We start from the raw sequence: 21,926 nt of genomic DNA on the forward strand, positions 1-21,926 counted from the left end.
GTGCAGGGAGCTCGAGGTGCAGCTGCAGTGGAGCTGCAGGCTGAGCTCCGGAGCAGCCCAGCTGAGACAAGAGGCTGGTAATTGCCAGCCCTTCGCCCAGCACAGTGTCCTGTGGCACCAGGCAGGGGATGAAAAGCCGGACTTTAATCACAGACCCTTAATCTGTGAGGGTGTAAAAGCACAGGGCTTGCCTTGTGCTGCATCCCTCCGGGAAGGCCACCAGCTCGGGCTGTTGTTTTGTCATTTAATAATTGCACCGCGATTTAAGTGTTTTACAGAACTGGACATCTGAGACTCTGGTAAGGGAAACCTGGAATTGAGCCCGTAAGGAAACCGGTCCGACTATGAGTGTGGGGGATGCAGCTGGGAAGGGGCTTCAGTCCCAGCTCAGGCGCTGCGAGTGTCACTCTAAATGGCTCCGGGATGCTTGGACCAGGAAGTTTCCTTAACACCAGCGTCATGAGACGCTGCGAAACCCAGAGTTTTAAGGTGAAAGCCTCCTGACTGCAACTGCAGAGTGAGAATGCGGAACCATTTAGGGTGCAGCAATCCAGGTGTAAACCTCACACTGCCACGCTCACCACTGAACCCTGTCCCCAGGCGCTACATCCACGGGGCGCTGAAATGCCACCAGGGCCGGTGACTCCACCGCTGCCCTGACGCCTGTCTGAATGCTGCTTAGCCCTTTGGGAATAGAATTTCTTCCGCTGTCCAACGCCGTGAGGCCGTTCCCTCGTCCTGTCGCTTGTGGCGTGGGAGCAGGGCCAGCTATCCCCTACCATCAGGGAGCCATAAACATTTTCCGGATCCTCCTTTTCTGCCGGGATCCGCCTCCGGTGACGTCAGAGCGGGACGCGGGGCGGGGGCATGACGTCACGGCGAGGCGCGCGGCGCCGCAGTGCGGGCAGTGGGACGTGCGCTCACCTGCGCTCAACCTGCGCACATCTGGGCACAGCTGTGCTCACTTGCGCGCAAGTTTGGGCGTACTTGCACACGTCTGCGTTCACCTGCGCTCACCTGAGCTGCGTGCGCCATGGTTCGGTTCGGGCTGACGGTCGTGCGGCAGTGAGTACCGCCCGCGCATCCCCGGCCCCGGCGGCCGTATCCCCTTCTCGGTCACGGGCAGCGGGAGGAGGAAGCTGAGCAAAAGCTCTCAGGCGGGGCAAGGGTGGTGTGAACATTTTTTCCGTGAAACGTGAAGGTGGTTGTGACTCGGGTGAAATTCCTAAGGTGACTTTTTTCTCCCACTCTGTTGACAGAGGTTTGTAGCTGTCTGAACCAGGTAGCTTCAGCTTCCTGCAGCTGTCAGGAGAAAACTCTCTAATTTGTAGGAAGGCTGAGCTTCTTTTCTCCTTTACTATAAGCGTCGTAGGCAACAGGGGAGGGAGGATTCTGCCCCTCTGCCCCGCTCTGCTGAGACCCCCCTGCAGGGCTGCATCCAGCCCTGGGCCCAGCACAGGAAGGACAGGGAGCTGCTGGAGCCAGGCCAGAGCAGGGACGTCAGAGGGATGGAGCAGCTCTGCTGGGAGGAAAGGCTGAGGGAATTGGCATTGTTCAGCCTGGAGAGGAGAAGGCTTTGGGGTGACCTCAGAGATGGAGAGAGGCTCTTGACAAGGGGCCTGGAGTGACAGGACGAGAGGGAATGGCTTCACACTGACAGAGGAGGGGTTTAGATTGGCTGTTGGGTAAAAAAAGGTTCCTTGTGAGGGTGCTGAGGCCCTGGTACTGGTTTTCTAGAGAAGCTGTGGCTGCCCCATCCCTGGCAGTGTCCAAGGCCAGTCTGGACAGGACTCTGGGCAACCTGGGATAGTGGCAGGTGTCCCTGCCCATGGCAGGGGGTTGGAACTGGGTGATCTTTAAGGTCTTTTCCAGTCCAGTTCATTCCATGAGTCTGTGATTTCTTCTGCTCTGACTTCCTAGGCTCTTTTTCATCCAGGTGTGCAGCTCTGCTGGTACCCTTGATAATCCCTGGAACTGGTTCCCTGTAAAGTTCAGAGAACCTGCTGCCAACACTTGATTGTCAAAAGAAGGCTCTGGAGTCTTCCTGCAGCTTTGTTCTCTCCAGCATGGAGGTGTACCAGCATGGAGGTGTAGTTGTTACAGATAAATTGTGCTGCATTTATGATAAATTTAAGAAATCACTTCTCTTACTTTTATTCCAGATGGCTTTGCCTCATTAAAAACTGGCAGCATGATTGGAATTTATTTGAAAATGTTTTTTTATTGCTATAAAATCTTAGTGTGCATTGTTTTGAAAAGAATATGTGCTACATTGTGTTACATTTTTTTTTACAATCAGGTGCTGCTGTCTCTTGTTGGTATTTAATACAACAATGTTTTTGAAAATCCACTTAAATGACGACAAATTAATTTTTTTTTTGTTGTTTACAATCTCTTTCAGTGGAGAAACAAGGTACAACAAAGACAAGATACTGCAAGGTTAGTAAGATTTATTCTGTTAGCTCCTTAGAGATGGAAAATCATGGTGAAATCCTGTCACCAGCTGCTCAGATGTCATTAAGCAATAATACTGTAAACCTTTAGAGGCCTTATGTGTAAGCCAGGACATGACTTTCATAACGTTACAGAAGATTTTAAGTCACCCTCCACAGAATATCAACAGATGCTGATGTACATTGTGTTTTAACAGGAGCATTAGAAAAGATCCTTATTCTACAAAGGGAAAAAGTATGTTGCATGTAATCAGATAAAATGGTAGCAGCATCTTTTACTAAGCACTCCATAGCACTGTGTTAAATGCCAGTAATAGGACGTTTGGGAAAAGGGCTTTTGGGAAAAGGAGCTGCAGAAGGATGGGTAAAGATCCTCATGTAAAGGGGGCTGTAGCCTCAAGAAGGGAATCTGTTACTTGCAGTAAAAACCTGCATTAGGGCAAGGGAGAATGAAAAGTAAAGGTTGTTTAAATGCTTGAATTGTTCAATTCAATTGAAGGTCTTTCTAGGAAGGCAGTCTTGACTAGACACACTTAAAATTAGATTTCACCTTAATGGCTGCTGGCTTGTGCACCCAGAACTGAACACACTGAGCTGCCTGGATGTCTGCTGTAGGAAAATCATGGCTGGGGTTGTACTTTGAATAAATGAACTTTCTACAATACTTCATGTTGTGAAGGAGAATTGTGCTTCCAGATTTTCCTTCCTCTGACATTGCCATTTACAGTTTTTACTTGCTTAAAAATATTGATGATGTCTTTTGATTTCCTAGCTCCTTGGGTCAAATGATGTGTAGTGGGTTCCTCTCCAGTGTGGAGAGAACATAGCTTCTGTTTTTGAGCAAGCCTGTTCTGAACTGAGAGGTGTAAGCCTTTACCAGCACACTGGGGTCTCACATGTCTGAATTACAGATGAGGTGCTCAGAACTCAGGTTCTGGACTTCCGTTGTCCTGTCTTTTGCTGTTGGATTGTGCATTTTCTGGGTGAAAATAGTTTATTTTCTTTGTTCTGAATCTGATGAAATTTCACTCTCTCTGCTCTGGCTTCCTGCAGAACTAGAATGGGTAAAAGGTGTGGATGTAGCAATCTGTTACACATTTCTTCCTCTGCCACAGTTAGTTCTGGGTTCTCCTGCAGACTCTGAGCTGTGGCAGGAGCACACCTGTTCAACTCAAGTTGGATTTCCAAAGTGCTGCTTCTCTCCACACTGTCCTAGAGCTCTGTGACCAGTTACTCTCACAGACCTCTTGGCTGGAAACAAATTTTGGGAGGTTTGCTGCTTTTCAGCTGGGTTTGCTCCAGCTTGCATGAGCATTGCTGTCAGTGTGTGAGGTTGAGAGGAAGAGATCACAATGGTACTGTCCTCTTTCTTATTTACATTTAGCAAATCTGTTTATGAAGTTTCAGTTGCAAGATACTTCTTGCAGGAACCCAACTAGTGACCCTTCTAAAAATGGTCACATTTATTAAATGTAGGTCTCTGTTTTGTGTTTGAATTTGTCAAAGGTATAGATGAATGTAATTATTATTGAAAATGATCCTTCTGTCTTCCTAGACTTTACTCCTTTTTATCATTAAATTTGTGTGACTGAGTTTAGGGAAGACCAGAAGAGCAGTGACTTTCCTAATAATTATTTGCTTTAGTAAAGGAGAAAGATTTTCTTATGACTGGGCAGTTTCTTTATTGTTGACATGCCTGGTCAGCTGCTAAATGGTCTAAAATTTGCATGTCTTAAAATTGTGGGATTTTTATTTTGTAGGTCAAGGAGTGGATGAGCCACTTTCTGCAACTGGTTTCAGGCAAGCAGATGCTGCTGGTTTATTTCTCAGTAATGTGAAGTTTACCCACGCCTTTTCAAGTGACCTCCTTCGAGCAAAGCAGGTAAGTGCTTCTTGAGGCAACAGCTGGCTTCCAAATCTGGCATTTATTTGCTGTTGATGATGCAAAAATAATGCAGTGACAGAGCCAAAAGCTACCCCTGGATCCCTAGAAGTGTCCAAGGCCAGGTTGGATGGGGCTCTGAGCAACCTGGGATAGTGGAAGGTGTCCCTGCCTGTGGCAGGGGGTTGGAACTGGGTTATCTCTAAGGTCCCTTCCAACCCAAACCAGTCCATAGTTCCATGATTTGCCATTATTTTATATGGGCATTGTTTTTGCTAAAGGAGTAACGGGGACTTTGAGGTATCACAGACAGAAATGATTTTTTCTCTGAAGAGGCAAACCAGATTGGCTGTGACATTGTTGTGCTGTCCCAGGCATTGTGGCTGCGTTCTTCTGAGGAATGCAGACCAATGCGCGCAAGGTAAATTTTTGCTGTGAAATCAGTACAAGGATCATTAAATGGGCAGAGATGTTGGATTTTGTCAGGCAACTCACACCTCTTGCCTTGATGCAGTAAATATACAATATCCATTAAATAAAGAGGAAAAATTACTACATGGGATCACATGTGACCTTGTGTGCAGAATTATTAAATACTCAACATTAGGGAACCAAAACTTTTAAAGTTAGAGGTCAGCTGTTCTAGGAAGGTCATGTCTCCTGTGGAGGCCCTATCTTTAATTATCTCTTTTGTTACTGATTCTGTGTTTTCAAGAGACATGTAGGGGGTTGAAACTCCTAAGCCATTCTTGTTTGTTTGTTTTTTGCTGTGTTGTCCTGCTAGAAGTCTATGAAACTGTGTTGTAAACCAGATCAACCAAATGTAGAATAAATCGCCTTTTTTTTCCCTCTAAACATACACCATCAACATTGCTCATCAGTTTTGCAGCACAATTCCAGAAACTGCTGTAGCAGCTCAACTTAAACAGAAAACAAAAGAGACAAGGAGGGAAGAGTGCAATAGTTGGGTATTTTAAACATGTAGAATAGCTGCCTGAGTCACTTCCTTTATGTGTGTGAATGGCAGTGATGATATTTTAAAACATTAAGAGTGCTTTCTAACTTTCATAAAACTTTTTGTGCTGTGTGCCTACCTTATGGGAATTGGTTTGGGATTTTTTTTCTTATATTAGAGACAACCTTTTCCATGACGAGCACTTTCAGAATTGCACTCTCCTAATATGAAAGGCCTGATTTTTTCCTTTGCATACAGGAAATGTGTTTTGCCATTTGTTTGACAAGCTGTCCAGATGTTGGGAAAGCTTTCCCAAAGATGTGTAAACTGAAGTTTCCATGTGGTCAGAACTCCCTTTCTTGGCAGCTGCAATTCTATGAAGGGCTCATTACTACACTGTCACTTCACAGCTCGAGTATGGGAGGAATGTACAAGTTCTGTTGCAAAAGAGGAAATTCCTGCATATAATCATACAAATAACTGTGCTATGCATATACACAAGGAAGTGGATTCAACCCTGTCTTTATTTCTGCCTTATTCTTTGTCAGAAGGTCAAAGTTCTGAGACCAAATTTGTCCTAAGCAATATGTTAAATGTGCCAATAGTACAACAAGGCTGCTTATTTGTGCCAGAATCCAAGGAGGATTTTCAAAATGAGTTCTTCAAATGTCAGATTGGGTATGGATGTTTGCACAGCCCAAACTGTCTGTGAAGCCAGTGCAGCCTTCACACTTGGGTGCATGTAAGAATCTGGAGCAGGTCAGCTGTCCTCTGGTTCTCAAGAAAGACAAGGAGAGGACCCAGTGGAGGCCACAGAGATGATGGCGGGGGGAGTCTGGAGCATCTCTTATGAGGGGAGACTGCAGGAGCTGGGCCTGGTTAGTCTGGAGAAGATTGAGAGGGGATCTCATTAATTCATAGAAATATCTCCAAGGGTTGTCAGAGGATGGTGCCAGGCTCTTTCCAGTGGTACCCAGTGACAGGATGAGGAGCAGTGGACATAAACCAAAACACAAAAAGTTCCACCTTCCAATATGAGGAAGAATTTCTGTACATTGAGGGTGGCAGAGCCCTGGAACAGCTTCCCAGGGAGGGCCTGGAGCCTCCCTGTCTGGAGACATTCAAAACCCACCTGGATTTGCTCCAGTGTCACCTGCTCCAGGTGACCCTGCCTGGGCAGGTGATCTCCAGCGGTCCCTTCCAGCCCTAAGTATTGGCTGTGGCAGCTAGACAGGTGTCAGATGTTTTTTCAATTGGATTAACTGAGCAGTTTCTGGGAACACAGCTGTGAATCTGGCCCAGGTACTACATGAAAAGAATGTGTGGACATGATTGCTCTGTGTTCTACTGAAGAGAATATGTGGCTCTTATCCCAGTAAACTCTGCTGGCCACCTCTCATGGGTGCTGTTTCTTCAGCTGTTCTGGACTTTGATTTGGGAAGGAACTGACAGAAGATTGCAGCTTTTATATTTTCATGGTCTGGCCTGGGCCATCTATCCAATTCTGCCAGCTTGGTAGCTGAAAAAATATTTTGTTGATTTGGGTTGTTGGATGCTGCTGATGGGATTCACCTTGGCTGTGGTGGTGTAAGGTGGTGTGTCTATGTTCTGCCCAGTTGATTTGCTGTATATTCACTTTTTAGACTGCTGCTGCCATTCTAGGGAAAAACAGGTTTTGCAAAGATTTGGAAATCAAGTACGATGCAAGACTACGAGAGAGAGTAAGTGCCAAAAGAATTTACTATCAAATATTGAACAATTTGAAAATGTAGCTTCCTGCTGATGGGTATCTTGGCTTATTGAATGGTAGATTTAGCAGTGGAGAGCACTATCTGATGTGTTTTTAATCACTGGAAACTGAAAAATTCACATCAGGGACAATAAATTGTTTGCAGAAGGGTGAAGCAGAGCCAAAATTAAGTGATGAATGTTGTAATTGTGATGCTTTAATGATCTAAACAAGGTAAGGTTTAGTGTTTAAGGAGCAGCATGTGATTGTACATTTCCTGTTTGAATCTTTTTTCTCTCACAAGTTCCAGTTCTTCCCTTGAAATCAGCAAGGCCTTGCTATTTACTTTTAATTGTGAGGGTACTTGTGTGGTTTTGTTTCCTTTTTTTAATGTCTTTTCCAAAAATTCTGAATTGAAGATGGATCCATCCTCTCTTCTGAAGGCTTCACAGGTCTTTAGAGAAAATACTGATTTCTTACATGTGGGAAATAATTCCCTGTAGCATTCCTGCAAGCAAAAGGAAAATGGTGTTTATCCTCATGTGAAGGGCTTCCTACAGAAGCATTTGCACTGTGGCCTCAGTCACAAAGACACTTGAATATTGTATGCTGGGGATGAGTGTCAGTGGAAGAAAAAATCTCCACGCAAAGATCAGGCTGAGGATCATGTTTTGAATGTCTATGCTTTAAATGAGATGCTGCTCTTAGTGTATTTGTCTACTGAACATATATATATAGATCTATCTATCTGAGTATATATATCTATATCTATATCTATATCTATATATATATATCTGCTGTTTAAAAGGGTATGTATAAAGATATTTCCTCACCTAAAACTGTGATAAAATGTGAAAGGTTGGGAATCCCATGCAAACAAAGCTGAAGCTTCACAAAGTGAAGAGCTGTTTGCAGCCTCTGGAAGGAGTACAGGAGATCTGACACATCCTGCCAAACCCCATTTTTCCCTTACAGAAATATGGTGTTGCAGAAGGAAGGCCTTTGGCTGACCTCAAGGCTATGGCAAAGGATGCTGGAGAGCAATGTCCTTCTTTCACACCTTCTGGAGGAGAAACACTGGATGAAGTATGGTATTTATTTATTTATTTATTTATTTATTTATTTACGCCCTCCTTTCTAGGCTTTTTTAGCAGTGCAGTTGCAGCTATTGGGAGCTTCCCACTGAGAGCTCAGCCCAACCAGAGATATTCTCTAAGCTAAAAAATACTGCTTGGTCTGATAAAAGTGGTTGCCAAGTGGGGAATCTCTTTATAACTAAAATACTGATTTTGAGACTGACTCCTCCTGAAGCTCTGGCTCACAGGAGGATGATAGCAATTGTTCTGTGGAGGGCAGAGGAGTTTGCACAGCAATCAGTAACTTATATTGGCTTCTGAGCCTTGTCTGTGAGAAATCTTTGTCTTTTTACTGAAGTAGTTTTGTGTCAGATTTCTGAAAGGCCAAACAATCTCTTCGTTCTTCACGTACCCTTCTGGCTTTCCCTGCAGGTGAGAGAGCGTGCAAGGGATTTTTTTGAATCCCTCTGCCAGCTGGCTGTTGAGTTGGAGCAGAAAGAGCATGGCAAGCCTGGTGCCCCAGGCAGGAGCTCAGGAACATCTGGAGAGCACTTTGTTTTCCCTTGGACAAACCACTGCAGTGAGGCGGAGCTGAGCTCTGAGGGCAGCAGATCTTCCATGGTATTAGATGCCAATATTTTGGTGGTGAGTCATGGAGCCTACATGAGGAACTGGATTGGCTATTTGGTTTCAGATCTCAACTGTACCTTACCAGCAAATTTAACCAAGTCCCAGCTGTCTTCTGTCAGTCCCAATACTGGAGTCAGTCATTTCATTATAAAACTTGAAAATGGGAATTTGTTAAAACCCAATATCACGTGTGTCTGTCTTAACCAAGACTCTCACTTAGTGGATGTGGGAGCTGAATGTGTAGCTTCAAAAGTGTTTTAAGAGTCTCTGTGGGGGGAAAGTGGAAATAGATCACAATTTTGCTAAACTTGGGAAAATTATCTGTAGTAATTACTGGGATTGACTGGAATTGTTGACACTAAAGTGCAAAAAGGGAGACATGCAACTGCTTGCCATCTTAAAAACCACAATTTGCATGGTCCTAGTGCCCAGTATAAGTTGGTAATAGCAAAATAAGACAAACATTCTCTGTTCTCAGAAACATAATACTTGCAGTCAGTTGCATATCTGCTTCTACAGCACATATTTCAAACAACTCCTTTGCATTACTCCATAATTAGTTTGGTTACCTCCAGGTGAAGGGGCTGGGGAAAGGAGAGGAGCGGTACCTCAAAGCTGAGCTATACTGTATTCTTGTTTTATTACAAAATGCTATATTGTAATATGAAACATACATGTTGTCTTAAAATAAATTTTTGAATGCAATAGTAGAACCTAGGAAGGAGCATTGCCCAGTGGGACAGGTTTGGTGCAGAGCCAAGGGATGAGACTCTGGGCAAGTCTCCTTTCCATTTATAAAGCAGAAATGATGATAAACCTACCTCGCCAGGAGTATTTCCTAAGAAATTGTTCAGGTTGTCGAGATCTCTGTTGAAGAGCACTGTACACAAACACAGAGTATTTATTTTTAGCTGTGAGCAGGATGAGGAACCTCGTGTGCATGTAGTAATGGTCTCTTTTCTGGAAGAGGAACTTTCTCTCTGACTGGAATCCTTCTGTCAGCTGCAGTCATGCTCTTGATTCTATGAATATTTTTGCCTAGAATGAGGCAAGTTTGATTGTTTGGTGATTGTTGGTGTTAATGCTACATTCTTTCCCCACGGGGGTGTTTGTGGTGTTACAGTGTGAGCTTGTCTGGTTTATGTTATTTATAAGATTCACGTATTTTTTTCTTCATTTGCATATTTTAAGCCTGTTAAAAAAAAATAAAGGCTACTGAATAGAACTCCCATTTCATCTGTATTTCTTTTGAGGTAAAAATCTTTCTTAATATTGCCTTGTGAAGCTTTGCTTAGATCGCATAACTTTTTTTCCTTCCTGGCCTTTTACTGTGAAAAAGACTCTTAAGGCTGATGTTGTTTAAAGGTTTCCATAGCTCTTTTATAGTAACAAAATAATTCCTTCTCAATACACTGAAGGAAGTAAGTCTTCACAGGAAGCTAGAATGGGAATATGACTTTTGCATGGACTCCTCAAGCTCTTTATGAAATGCATCTTCCTGGAAGGCTTCTCAATACTAAATTGATGGTCACAGCCAATGAAGATAGAAGAGCTTTAATTATGACTTCTAACAGAGTTAATGGTAGGAGAATGGGCAGGAGTTCATTCTGAATTTGCCTGTCCCTGGTAGTGTCAGTTTATTTCAGGCAGGTTCCCTGCTGAAATAGCATTCAGTATTTTATTCACATAATTCCCACTTACATAGCAGGGAATTCTCCTGACAGTGCTTTAAACTGCTGAAACTCCTCTGGAACTGCCACATCCTGATTTTTGCCAGTCATTCCATCAATTCTTCTTGGAACCAATCATCAGTTCTTAATGGAGTTGAAAATACGAGAGGATGAATGGAGATGTGACACATTTTTCTCCCTAAGTCTGTAATTTCATGAAATATTTCAAAACACACTAGTGATTGGGATGCTTCTCACTTTAAAAGGTTTCTTTATCTTTCTTGCCTGCTCTCAAGCAGGTAATTAATATTTTTTTCTTGTTGATGATGCCATAACTTAGGAGAACATCTACTTTATTAAGTGCTTTGCCACTGCTTGGGTCACACTATTCCCAGAGGGTATTTTGACTCTTCCTCTATTAATATGCTTTACATTCTTTTTTTGTATTTATAGGTTGTTAAAATTTAAATCCAGTACCACAGTTTCCTTTCTCTAAAGCAAAGATATTTTCTCTATTCCCACAGTTCTCTGTTGAAGACTGTTGTCCAGACATAGCCCTGCCTTTGCAAAAGGAGGAGGTTTTTCCCTTTTTAAAAAAAAAAAACAAAACATAATTTAAATAGATGCTTTCTCTAGCCAAGCTTTTGGCTGTCTCAGAATCACAACCCACATGCCTGGACTTAAAATAAGTCAGATTTCCCCCAGATGTGTCCTGCTTTTGAGGGCTTTGGCCATGAGCTGGAGGTTTTTTGATCTTGGTAATCCCAGGCAAATGGCAGCTGCATGGCACAAATGAACTGTACAGTGATTTGTGAGCTGCTTCTATGGTATCTGTGGATATGGCAGAACCATTGTGGGCCATCTGTGTGTGTGTGGTGACTCCAGTGCCACTCAGGAGGGTCTCATGTGACAGACAGCTCTGCTGTAACCTGCAAACAGCTCTGGGATTCCTGGGTGCAGGGACCCCATGTGGCAGTGCATTACTTACCTGAGTGCCAGAGTCTGGCAGGAGGGCTCCAAGGGCACAGAGGGTAAGGCACAGGAGGATTCTGGGATAAAATGCGGGAATCTTGAGCAGGCTGTCACCAAAGGAATGCACCTGAGGTCCAGGCAGAACTCCTTTTATTCTTTCCTTCTGGTGCCCAATTGGGTCATCCAGCCATAGCTGAATGGGAGCAGGGTGGTGCAGGACACTTGACTGTAGTAAGTCCTGAATGTGTTTTGGAACAGCTAGCCATTGAAAAGTGAATTTACTGAATTGAAAAGCTGAGGTGAAAAAAGGAATTTTGATTTCAGAGGGCAGAATCACAAAATTAATTTTAGAATCGTGAAATAGCCTGAATTGGAAGGGACCCACCAAAATCATTGAGTCCTTCTCCTGGCTCTGCATGGGACAGTCCCAAGAATCACACAACTTAATTTTACTTCTCCAAAGAAATCTAAACAATGGTTAATGCAGCAAATTCTGAAGGAGAAAGTAATTACAGACAAGAGAGGTAAATGAAACCTGGAATCTAATTAAATGAGTTTTTACCATAAGTAGTTCACACTGTACTAAATGGGTAGTTCTTTGATGAAATAACTAATGTATAGGCAAGGGAAAAATGAAATATGATCTAGGTGAGTCTTAATTGAATGCTTAATGCCACAATGGAAACCATCAACTCAGCTGGAAAAGATAAATGTTGCTCAGGAGAAAAAACGTGGTGAAGAATGTATGCAAGGAATTAGTGGGCATGGTAGTAGTAATGTCCAAGGTCAAGCACTGAGCAGGAGTAAAGCTGCTATTTAAGACCTTTGGGGGCAATTTTTTTTTTTGTAATGACTTTGAATAAAAATACAGGATGTGGAAATATTAGTAAAAAGGCATCATCAATAGCATGCAGAGGAGGAAATTATGAACTTCCAATATTACAACTGCTTGAGTCTTCACAGAATGGGTCAGGCTGGATCCTGACACTAGCTCATGTAGTGCTGCCTCCCTGCTCCAGCAGGGCCATCCCAGAGCACAGGGCACAGGATTGTGTCCAGGTGGTTCTGGTATATCCCCAGTGAGGAGACTCCACATCCTCTCTGGACAATCTGTTCAGTCCTCGGTCACTGCACAGGACAGAAGTTCTGCCTCCTGCCCAGGTGGAACCTCCTGGGATCACTCCCTGCCCATTCCTCTGGTGCCATTGCTGGGCCCCCAGAGCAGAGCCTGGACCCTGATTGGAGCCCTCCCTGCAGAGGTTTTTAATTTACCAAGTATCTTTTATCCCGAGATCTTTGAGCCAGGATCACAAATAATCCCCAGCAGGACTGAACCGACAGACCTGTGGTTTCCCATTGCTTGTAAAAGACATTTCCCAATAGAGGTTAAAATCCCTTCATGGTCAGTCTAGACCTACTAAGACAGTTTTTCTCATCATCTTTCACAGAACTTTTATATTTAGGGTGCATGAAACACTTAGGAAGCTGAAACCTGTGAGGCTGGAAGTCACAGGGGACAGCAGCACACAAACATTTTCAGACACTGCTGCTACCATTTATTTGTTCACTCAAGTACTTCTGCAAGGGGGAGCTTGAGCAGACAATGCAGAATCCACCATTTGGAGAGAATGGAAATATTTATTGGTACTTTTATAAAAAGAAATTGGAAAGAATGGAAAAGTTTATTGGTACTTTTGTAAAAGGAAATAGTCTCTATAATACATTATTATAAATACTTATAAATATTCTGCAGGATTTAAATAAATAAATAAATACTGTGACATAAATAAGTAACGTTTTCTTACTAGCTGGTGATTGCTAGCATCTCCATTGAAGAATAAATTCTTTTAAGTTTTGATACAGTTGCAAATAGTTACAAATATGTTTTTTTGATGGAAAATCCACCATGTATTCAGTCTTAGCTTACTTATCGCTGGCTACTGATAGAGTGAGCAATCCTTCTTACTTTGTTCTAGTGTAGGAATTTAGAGATGGTCTATAGATTTAACCCCACCAATATTTCCCATCAAAATTTAATGTGGACAGAGCTTTTAATGGTTCCAGTTGTTGTAGGGCAGTTGCCTCAGAGTCCTAGAGAGGAGCTCTGTGGAGCTTCCAACAATTAATGCAAAATGCAAACTTTGCTGGTGTACTTGAAGTCCAGAGCTCTCAAGGAGCAAAAGCCAAGAATAATAGTATAGGAATCAAGTAAAGAGATCAAACTAGAACATAAATAAAATCACACCTCTCCACTATATAGACAGCAAGTTAAAAAGTCTTGCTGTATTTTGAATAAGTAAGAAAAAGCACAACTGTCTGCCTGCCTGCAATTCCCTTAATTCCTTAGAATCACACTTTTTCTTCAGAAATTAATCAAAAAAACCATGGTAACTTTAGAAAAACAAATTGCAAGAGATGGAACTCTTGGACTAATCCTGATCATTTCGCTTGTCCTGTGCTCCTAAGTATATATACTAATTAAGAATCTCTCCCTCTAGGAAAACTATTCTAAGAGCAGAATCAGGGACCTATGACTTTGCCAACATAATGAGTTGGATGGGGTAGAGAAAGAGATATCGTGTATATATACAAATATGGGGAAAAAGATTATTTTAGAAGCTGTCAGCAGTCCTGCTGCTGTGCTAAATCCAGTAAAAATTAAATGAAAGCAAGGAGCACAGGGGGTTCTTATTTTGATTTTGCTGCACTGATGTAACTCCAGTGGCTTTAGTGAACTACTTCTTGAAAGAAATAAAGAACAGCATCCAGCATGTATGTTGCTGTGAGCACACTGAGGAGCAGTGTACCACTTCAAATTGTTGTCAGGCTCATAAATACCCTGAATGAACAGAGCAGAAGAATCTGTGTTTTGACATGCAAAAACCCCCCACAAAACGAAGACCTCAAATCTCTGCCACACTGGGTTTTGTGCTGCTCATCAGTGCATTGCACCTGATTTCTGCAGAGTTCATCAAGAACAGCTTTATCAAAGTGAACTTACCCAAAGCATAAACCAAACTAGGGAAAAGGTTTTGTCACCATTAGAGATCTCCTGATTAATAGTAATTTCACTCCTACAAGTTTAAAGCATCTGATACCTGCTCAGACCTGAATACAAACTTGGATGCTAACTGGACATTCCTTTTCTAAATACAAACCTAATTTTCACTCATTAGATGAGAGTCTTCATTATAGTCTAAATATTAATCCTTTGATCCTTATAAAACATATTTTTTTAAATTTTTGCCCTGTAGAGTTCAGTATTATGCAAAACAAACTACTGTTTAACACACTACTGATTATTATTAATCCTGGTACTTCTCTCGGAGTTGGAAAAATGCAAAACTAATGATCTTTATTTCCATATTGGGACTCTAGAATTTAGAAAATGTAGAATTGTGATAGAGAACCACTTGAGAGAGAGTGAGACTCTCTTCTTTTTTTCAAAACCTCAGCTTGGATTCAGTGTCAGAAATTGATCTTTTTCCACAGGACCCTTTAATCCTGTCCTGTTGTCCTGTCAGTTCCTCCAGTTTTCCATGTGAGCTGCTCCTATAACAGCAGAGTGCCTTTTTTTGACTCATGGGTGAAGAGAGAATGAAGCTCCAACTTATAAGCTAGAAACAAAGAATCACAGGCGGGAAGGGACCTCAAGGCTCATCCACTCTACCTCTTTGCCATGGGCAGAGACACCTTCCACTATCCCAGGTTGCTCAGAGCCCCATTCAGCATGGCCATGGACACTTCCAGGGATCCAGGGGCAGCCACAGCTTCTCTGGGCAACCTGTGCCAGGGCTTCAACACCCTCACAGGGAAGAATTTCTTCCCAATATCCAATCTAAACCTACTCCTGTCAGTGCAAAGCCATTCCCCCTTGTCCTGTCTCTGAAGTTTCTGATGAAGAGCCCCTCTCCAGCTTTCTTGTAGCCCCTTCAAATATTGGATACATGACATGATAATTTTTATATAATAAAATAGCACACCACCTGGCAGTTTGCTGTGCTTGGACAGGATGCTAGAAAGAGATTCCCTGTCTCTGCTGGAATCTCAGATGCTCCAGGTCTCTACATCAGTAACATAACATCAGTTTCCCATTTCATACAAGGGATTCCTTTTTTTGTTTGTTTGTTTGATTTCATCATTGATGCAAACTTAAGGTGATTCAGACCTCAAAAGGTTTGGTTTGTGTTATTCTTTTCAAAAGTGGATCTTCTTACGAGTAGAGCCTGAACTGGAAAAATCTGACTTGTACTTACAGACAGCAGTTTACTGACAAAACAAGATTTGAAGCTAGGGAACTTTTCCCAGTGTCTCCCAGGTTTCTAAGAGCCACCTTGGCATTCAGGCTGAATGTGACAGACAGTTCCTTTTGCCCCTGTCTTCACCTGGCGAGCACAGGGGCCGCAGTTATCTCGTAATGTAGAAGCGGGGGCTTGGGTACCTCCTGGCCTCCATCATCGCGTGGGGATCATCGGGGTTCACCACGTCGTTCTGGTTGATCCTCATGGGCTCCCTGGGCATGTGGGGAAAATCTGCTGGCTGCTGCTGCAGGGAGCCAAACACTGGGGTCTTCCTCTGCGGGACCAGGATCTGGTGAGGATCTATGGGATCAACATCTGCGCTCCTGGTGTGTCTCTGGGGCTCAGGGGTGTTGAATCGGAACAGAGGGATCTCATTCTTCCTGGACAGAAACTGGGAGTATGGTGGTGGATTCATACCAGGGGAGAAGACTTGTTTAACTCTGCCTAAGCTCACCAAGAAGTGGTGTTTGGGGGATTGGTACACGTCGTACCCATTTTCCAGCGTCCTGTGGTTGAACACGCAGTCCTCTTGGCTGAAGTAATGCTGAGGGGAAAAGATAGGACACTTGTGAGCAGAGGAGTCTGGTGAATTGCAAACACTGGTTAAAGAGGGAAAGAGGGGTGAGATCTTGCAGTAGGTGTTTTTCTAATCTCCCAGGTCTATGTCTAATCCAAATTTAGATCAGAGTTGCACATCCATGCTTTCAGCAAAGGAATTTTAATGATAAACCTTGTTTTCTCCTGGAGGGTCCCCACCCATGGTTCTGTGCTACAGATTGGTGCCTCACTGGATCTCATTTCTGTAATATGGAAAAGTAGGGTTTTTTGTTGTGGGTTTTTATGTTTGTTTGTTTGGTTTTGTGGTTTTGTTTTGGTTTGGTTTTTTTTGCGCTCATTAACCCAGGCAGGACCTCATATGATTTTTGTTAGCTCTACAATTTAATACAATCAAAGGAGAGAGTAAAGTTTGACCTAAGTGTCAGATCTTCTCTAACACTTCCCCCTCCACCTGCAGCTACCCAGGCTTGCCCTGGCTGGGGAAATGGACACCACAGCAGCAGAATGCACTGGCCATTGAGCCTCAAGGCTTGGGAAAGGTCACTCACCGAGCCAAATATGTTTCCTTTCATGTCCATACACAGGTAGCGTCCACTCTTCACACCTGTGATTATTACTGAGCCAGCACCCTCAGACTTGATCATTAGGGCACCTGTTCAGAACAACAAAAACATCAAATCAATTTCAACACTGCATTTATAGATCCACAGATGCTCTGGCTGGAAATGACCTCTCGGAATTCAAATCAACCTCCCACATGACCTGGGACTGTTGCCCACCCTAAATCAGATTTGCTGTGGCTTTGAAAAACTCCCAGGATGGAGGGCACCTCTCTGGGTGCCCTGTTGCAATGTGGCACCTCCTAAATACAACTTTTTTTTCCCTCTGAAGTCCCAAATTGTGGTCTGAGAACATTGCCCTCAGTTCTGCCATTGCCCACATCCAGGGGGAGTTTGTCCCCCTCATCTTTATGACTGCCCTGTGGTATTTTTTCAGAGGTGCTCAGCAGTGGCACCAGAGGAATGGGCAGGAACTGATACTCAGGTGAAAGTTACACCTGGACAGGAGGCAGAACTTCTGTCCTGTGCAGTGACTGAGCCCTGAACAGATTGTCCAGAGAGGGTGTGGAGTCTCCTCACTGGGGATATTCCAGAACCATCTGGACACAATCATGTGCCTTGTGCTCTGGGATGGCTCTGCTGGAGCAGGGAGGTGAGACCAGCTGACTCCCTGTGGTGCCTTTCAACCTCAACCAGTCTGTGATTCTGTGATTACATTGCCCTTAACATCCTTTTTGCTGGACTAAAACCACAACAGATCATGATCAAGACCCCCTAAAAACCCTGTGCCAGACCAGCTCCACCTTCTACTTATGCAACATGAACTGGGGTTGCTGTAGTGCTCCAAGAGCAATGTCACTGGTGCCAGGTAAAGTGGGAATAACAACTTTGCTTGATCTGCTCCTTGCATTTGATTCAGTGCCTGTTGCCTTGTCCCACTCAGAGATCACACTCAGGCCATGCCACCCTGGTGCAGAACTTGGTATTTCCCATTGTCTGGTCGCTCAGTGGCAGCAAATCAGTCACCCTCCCTCTCAATACCCCTTTTGTTGTCTGATATCCATCTTTCCTGCTCCACCAATCTGAATCCTGCTATGCTTGTTTCATGGCATATATGGGAAAATGTGATATTTTGCTGTCTGTTGTTGTCTAAAATCCACACTGGTTCTTGACCAGCATACCTAAAATGAGTTTTATAAAATCTTTTAGTATGTAGGAAGAATAACAAGACAGTGCCAGCATTTCTGTGAGTGTTTCATTATCAATTCCTTAAAAAAATAGCAGAATGTGATCCTTTTTCCTCATCAATTAAATTATAACTTTAAAAAACATCCTTATTTACTTATGTAAAAGCTTTATTACCTAGGCTTAGATTTTTAGCTGAGTGTATAAAATAGATGTAATAGCAATACTAATGACAATAATAACAAGATTTTTACAACTTAGATTTTTAGCTGAGTGTATAAAATAGATGTAATAATAATAGTAATTATAATAATAACAAGAAGAAGAAGCTGATTTTATAATGCATAGCTACTTGTGATTTGAATGCTGCTAAGAGACAAATATTTTTGAAATGCTATAAAAGAATCCTAAGTCTTAAACCCCTCCCACATTTGTCTACTAACTAAAAAGTTTGGGCCAAGTATTTAGCAAAGGAAGAAGAATAAACTATTCTCTGTTGAAATAGAATAATAAAATATATAATAAAATAAACTGTGAAGACACAATTTGAGAACCTTTTAGTGATACGAGGGCATAGTTTCTTCTCATGGACCTCAAAGGCTCAACACTTCTTTTATGCCAGTCTGGTCTTTCATAGTTTCCCCCTTTTTAACTGATCTTTGCATGCCCATGTTCTGTGCACATTGAAACTTAACTTTTAATAGTTTTTAGCCCTCCACCCCAAAATACAGATTTTATGGATGCCATCAGTTTTCCAGCACTGCTCTGGTGAGTTCCCTCAGTGCAATTCCTTTGGTATCACCATCAGTGGGAAGTAGCTATTTGGAGGATATCATTACCAACCTCTAATAGGAACTTCCACCAGAAACTGGGGATAAAATAATGAAGTGAAGGATAATTCAGGTGGTTTTTCCTTGCAGGGTATTACAGGAACCATAGGACTTTAGTTGCCCTAGGCAAGGCATGAAATTCCCTATCCACTAGATTTCTTTGGAGCGCTTTTATTTGTTAAACAAAAGGAGAATTATAATGATGTATATTTTCCATCCCATGGCTGTGCTCCTCTGCCTGCCTGCCTAATGAGAAGAGGGGATTTTCAATAGGTGGTGAGGAAGTAAAAAATCTCGTTGTCCCTCCCCTTCTCCCATGGAGGTCTGTAGGAAGCTACTTACTGTATATGGTTTGGTGAGGAGCACCGTCGATGTAGCCATCAGCGTTGATCTGGAGGTGGAAGCTGCTCCTCTCAGTGTCAGTGTAGAGGTGCATCAGGTGGTCTCCATTGCCCCAGCTGGGACTCAGCAGTGGAGAGGAGTTGGGAAAGGCAAGGGAAACCTTTAGGCTGCAGAGTAGCAGGAGCAGGGAGCTGCAGGGAATGCCCTGGAGAATGGCTCGCCACTCCATGGTGGGTCAGCGTCTGCTCCTCACCTCCTCTCGTGCCTGGAGTGTGAATCCTCAGACAGGATCCCTTCTTCTCTGCAGGGGCTTATAAAGGACAGCAACATGACATCACACAGGAAAACCTTCTCCACATCCTTGATTTTTGGCAAAGCAACATTTTAAGTGTCCTGAAACCTCAAGGGAAGGATCTCTGGCTAAGGTGTGTGGGGGAAAAATGTAAGGTTTCTAAAGACAGCTCACGAAAGCTAATCATATGTTCAAATGTTATCTACAACCCTGTGACATCTGAAAGCTTCCCACGCCTCTACTGTTGGATCCAGGAAGGGCAATCCACTGCACTTGAACTGAAGGGAATGACCCTTCGGACCTGAATTATCTTTCTTTTTTGCCAGATGTGTTTATTCAGACTCCCACCTCGCCTCACTGTTTCCAAGCTGCATTCTGATTTAGTGGAAACATCAAATACAGCTAAAATTTTGTTGAAAATGTACCAAAAGTTAATATTAAGTTGTCCTGAGCCTGATTCCCCCTTCATTATGGTCTAAGTTCCACACCAAGCCTGTTGGGCTGATATTTGTGTCACTCCATTTAAGTGAAGGGAACTTGATATGAGCAGAGCCTACTTCAAATAAACTGACCCTTTTATTTCTCCTTTTTTCTTCTGAGTCACATAAATAATCTAAAGTTGGCCAAAACCAGCTGAAAATAATGTGTAAAACACTTAAAAGCTGGATGTTTGCTCCTGCATTGCACATCTGGCTGGCAGTTTGTAAAAAATGTTCCATGATCCAAGACGTGCTTCTCAGGTGTCCTGCCAATGTTGTGGGTCTTTACAAACAAATTTTATGATTTAAAAAAATATGGTTCTATTTATTACATGAAAATGCTGTACTAATGGAACACTGTATATGGGTGAATCAATGATAGGAGTGACAGGTTCCAAAACTAGAGTGTTAAGGTTTCTTTCAAAGTTTAATATAAACTTGACAAAAGTACCAAACAATAAATTACTATTTCTTTAATGAAACCTGAGGATTTTAACTGTAGCAGTGTTAGGTTCAGTTTTAGTCTCTAGCTGGACACAGCATGAAAAATTCTTTGTTTCATTAACAAGCTGTGGAGCTGTATCATCAGCATATAATGGATTGGTAACATTAATGGATTGATACAGCTGTAACCCACTGCAAAAGTAGATCTGATTTTGGTTTTTTTATTGTTTAAAATTCGTAAAACCCTGCCAAATTCTGCTGCCACACCTGTGTAAATCCAGAGACTTGCGTCAGAGTATATTCACCTGTGTAAATGACAGCACTTTTTAGCCAAAGTGTATAAGGGTCAGATCTTAAACAGAGCAGGCTGACAAAGCTGGTTGCCCTGAAAGACAAGCCAGGCCTCAGATGTTTTACTGGTTATAACACCTGAAATGCTTTAAATGAATAGGTAGCTTAGAAGGAAAGGAGAGTTACTTTTAAATTAAATATCACTATTCACTGTTCAAATTATCCACCGATATTTTTCACTCTGGTCTTAGAACAAATGTTTGGGTTTTTTGATTGGTTGGTTGGTTGGTTGGTTGGTCTGGTTTTTTTTTCTTTGCCCCTTTGATTAGACTCCTATGGAAATGTGGATATTGATACCTCAGTTGCAGAAGTGTCTCACAGAGGCACTGTACCCTCTTGGAATATTCTGTCATTCTTTTGTGACTGCAGTTTTTCTGGTTTGGTGTTTCATACTCACCATGACATTTTGCTGTGCTTGCCAGCATGCACTGATCTGATCTTTCTCCAGTTGCCTTGGTGGCACAGAAAACATTCTCAGATGTTTGAAAAATTTTTTCAACCTCATTTAAGCACATGCCAGTTGTGATCATCTGTTTCTTGTTTTATAATAATCAGGCAAGCAAAGATTACTTTTACAAGATGAAATTGTTTAGCATTTTCTAGTTTCCCACAGCATCAGGAAAACTCCAGACTTCAGTAAGTTCTGTTTAATCTGGTGGGCTAAAGTGAATTTATTAAGTCCCTGCTTGTGAGAATGATAATACAAATTCTACTTTTTCATAGACTTTTTTGCTTTAAACCTGCCCACTACATGTGGTTTGTTGTGGGTTTTTGGTTTTTTTTACAGTTCATGTCTTCTTTATTTTAGGCTGATCCATTTATTCCTTCTGTGGGTATTTCACTTATCCTCTACCCATTCAGCTGTTGATGGGGTAGCCAGGTGTATGAAAGCTGCTTTACTCCTTCAGCCAAGTCTGTTACAATAGAAGTGATGACAGCCTTTCTTGTCTTGCATGTTATGCTGATGCATCAGCAATATAACAATATTTCTGGAACTGTTACCGCAGGAGTTGGTATTGATTTTTCAGATTTCTATATTGCTCTGTGTGTTTGATGAATTGAGGTGGCTTTTCTCAGTTCTCAGCTAAGAAATTGCTGATAATTAACAGAAATTGCTTGTTGTAGGGAGAAATAAAAGGAAAAAAATGGGACTGAATTTAAAGATCACAACCATTTCACATTGCCACATTTTCCACTTCCCACTGCAGGGGTGCTAC

The 21,926-nt window shown here is 42.5% G+C and overlaps 2 protein-coding genes across 2 annotated transcripts; one reads left to right on the top strand and one right to left on the bottom strand.

Moving 5' to 3' along the window:
* Window positions 1-910: 910 nt before the first annotated feature.
* Window positions 911-9,950, top strand: TIGAR (TP53 induced glycolysis regulatory phosphatase). Its single transcript, XM_053976987.1, has 6 exons — window positions 911-1,065; window positions 2,402-2,439; window positions 4,214-4,335; window positions 6,934-7,011; window positions 7,995-8,105; window positions 8,528-9,950. The coding sequence occupies exons 1-6, from the start codon at window positions 1,034-1,036 to the stop codon at window positions 8,984-8,986; spliced, it is 840 nt and encodes a 279-aa protein (XP_053832962.1). The 5' UTR covers window positions 911-1,033; the 3' UTR covers window positions 8,987-9,950.
* A 5,824-nt stretch (window positions 9,951-15,774) lies between these two features.
* FGF23 (fibroblast growth factor 23) lies at window positions 15,775-19,372 on the bottom strand. Its single transcript, XM_053976990.1, has 3 exons — window positions 19,144-19,372; window positions 16,775-16,878; window positions 15,775-16,212 (listed from the first exon to the last, which is right to left on the bottom strand). The coding sequence occupies exons 1-3, from the start codon at window positions 19,370-19,372 to the stop codon at window positions 15,775-15,777; spliced, it is 771 nt and encodes a 256-aa protein (XP_053832965.1).
* Window positions 19,373-21,926: the final 2,554 nt, after the last annotated feature.

The sequence above is a fragment of the Vidua macroura genome, chromosome 5, assembly GCF_024509145.1.
Source record: "Vidua macroura isolate BioBank_ID:100142 chromosome 5, ASM2450914v1, whole genome shotgun sequence".
NCBI classification, from domain to species: domain Eukaryota; kingdom Metazoa; phylum Chordata; class Aves; order Passeriformes; family Viduidae; genus Vidua; species Vidua macroura.

Bases quoted from the DNA above. Each gene is read 5' to 3' on its own strand.
- TIGAR (XM_053976987.1), top strand. From the start codon at position 1,034: ATGGTTCGGTTCGGGCTGACGGTCGTGCGGCA. The intron at 4,336-6,933 runs GTAAGTGCTTCT...TTCACTTTTTAG, and splicing joins ACCTCCTTCGAGCAAAGCAG to ACTGCTGCTGCCATTCTAGG. The intron at 7,012-7,994 runs GTAAGTGCCAAA...TTTCCCTTACAG, and splicing joins ATGCAAGACTACGAGAGAGA to AAATATGGTGTTGCAGAAGG.
- FGF23 (XM_053976990.1), bottom strand. From the start codon at position 19,372: ATGGAGTGGCGAGCCATTCTCCAGGGCATTCCCTGCAGCTCCCTGCTC. The intron at 16,879-19,143 runs GTAAGTAGCTTC...TGTTCTGAACAG, and splicing joins TCCTCACCAAACCATATACA to GTGCCCTAATGATCAAGTCT. The intron at 16,213-16,774 runs GTGAGTGACCTT...TTTTCCCCTCAG, and splicing joins AAGGAAACATATTTGGCTCG to CATTACTTCAGCCAAGAGGA.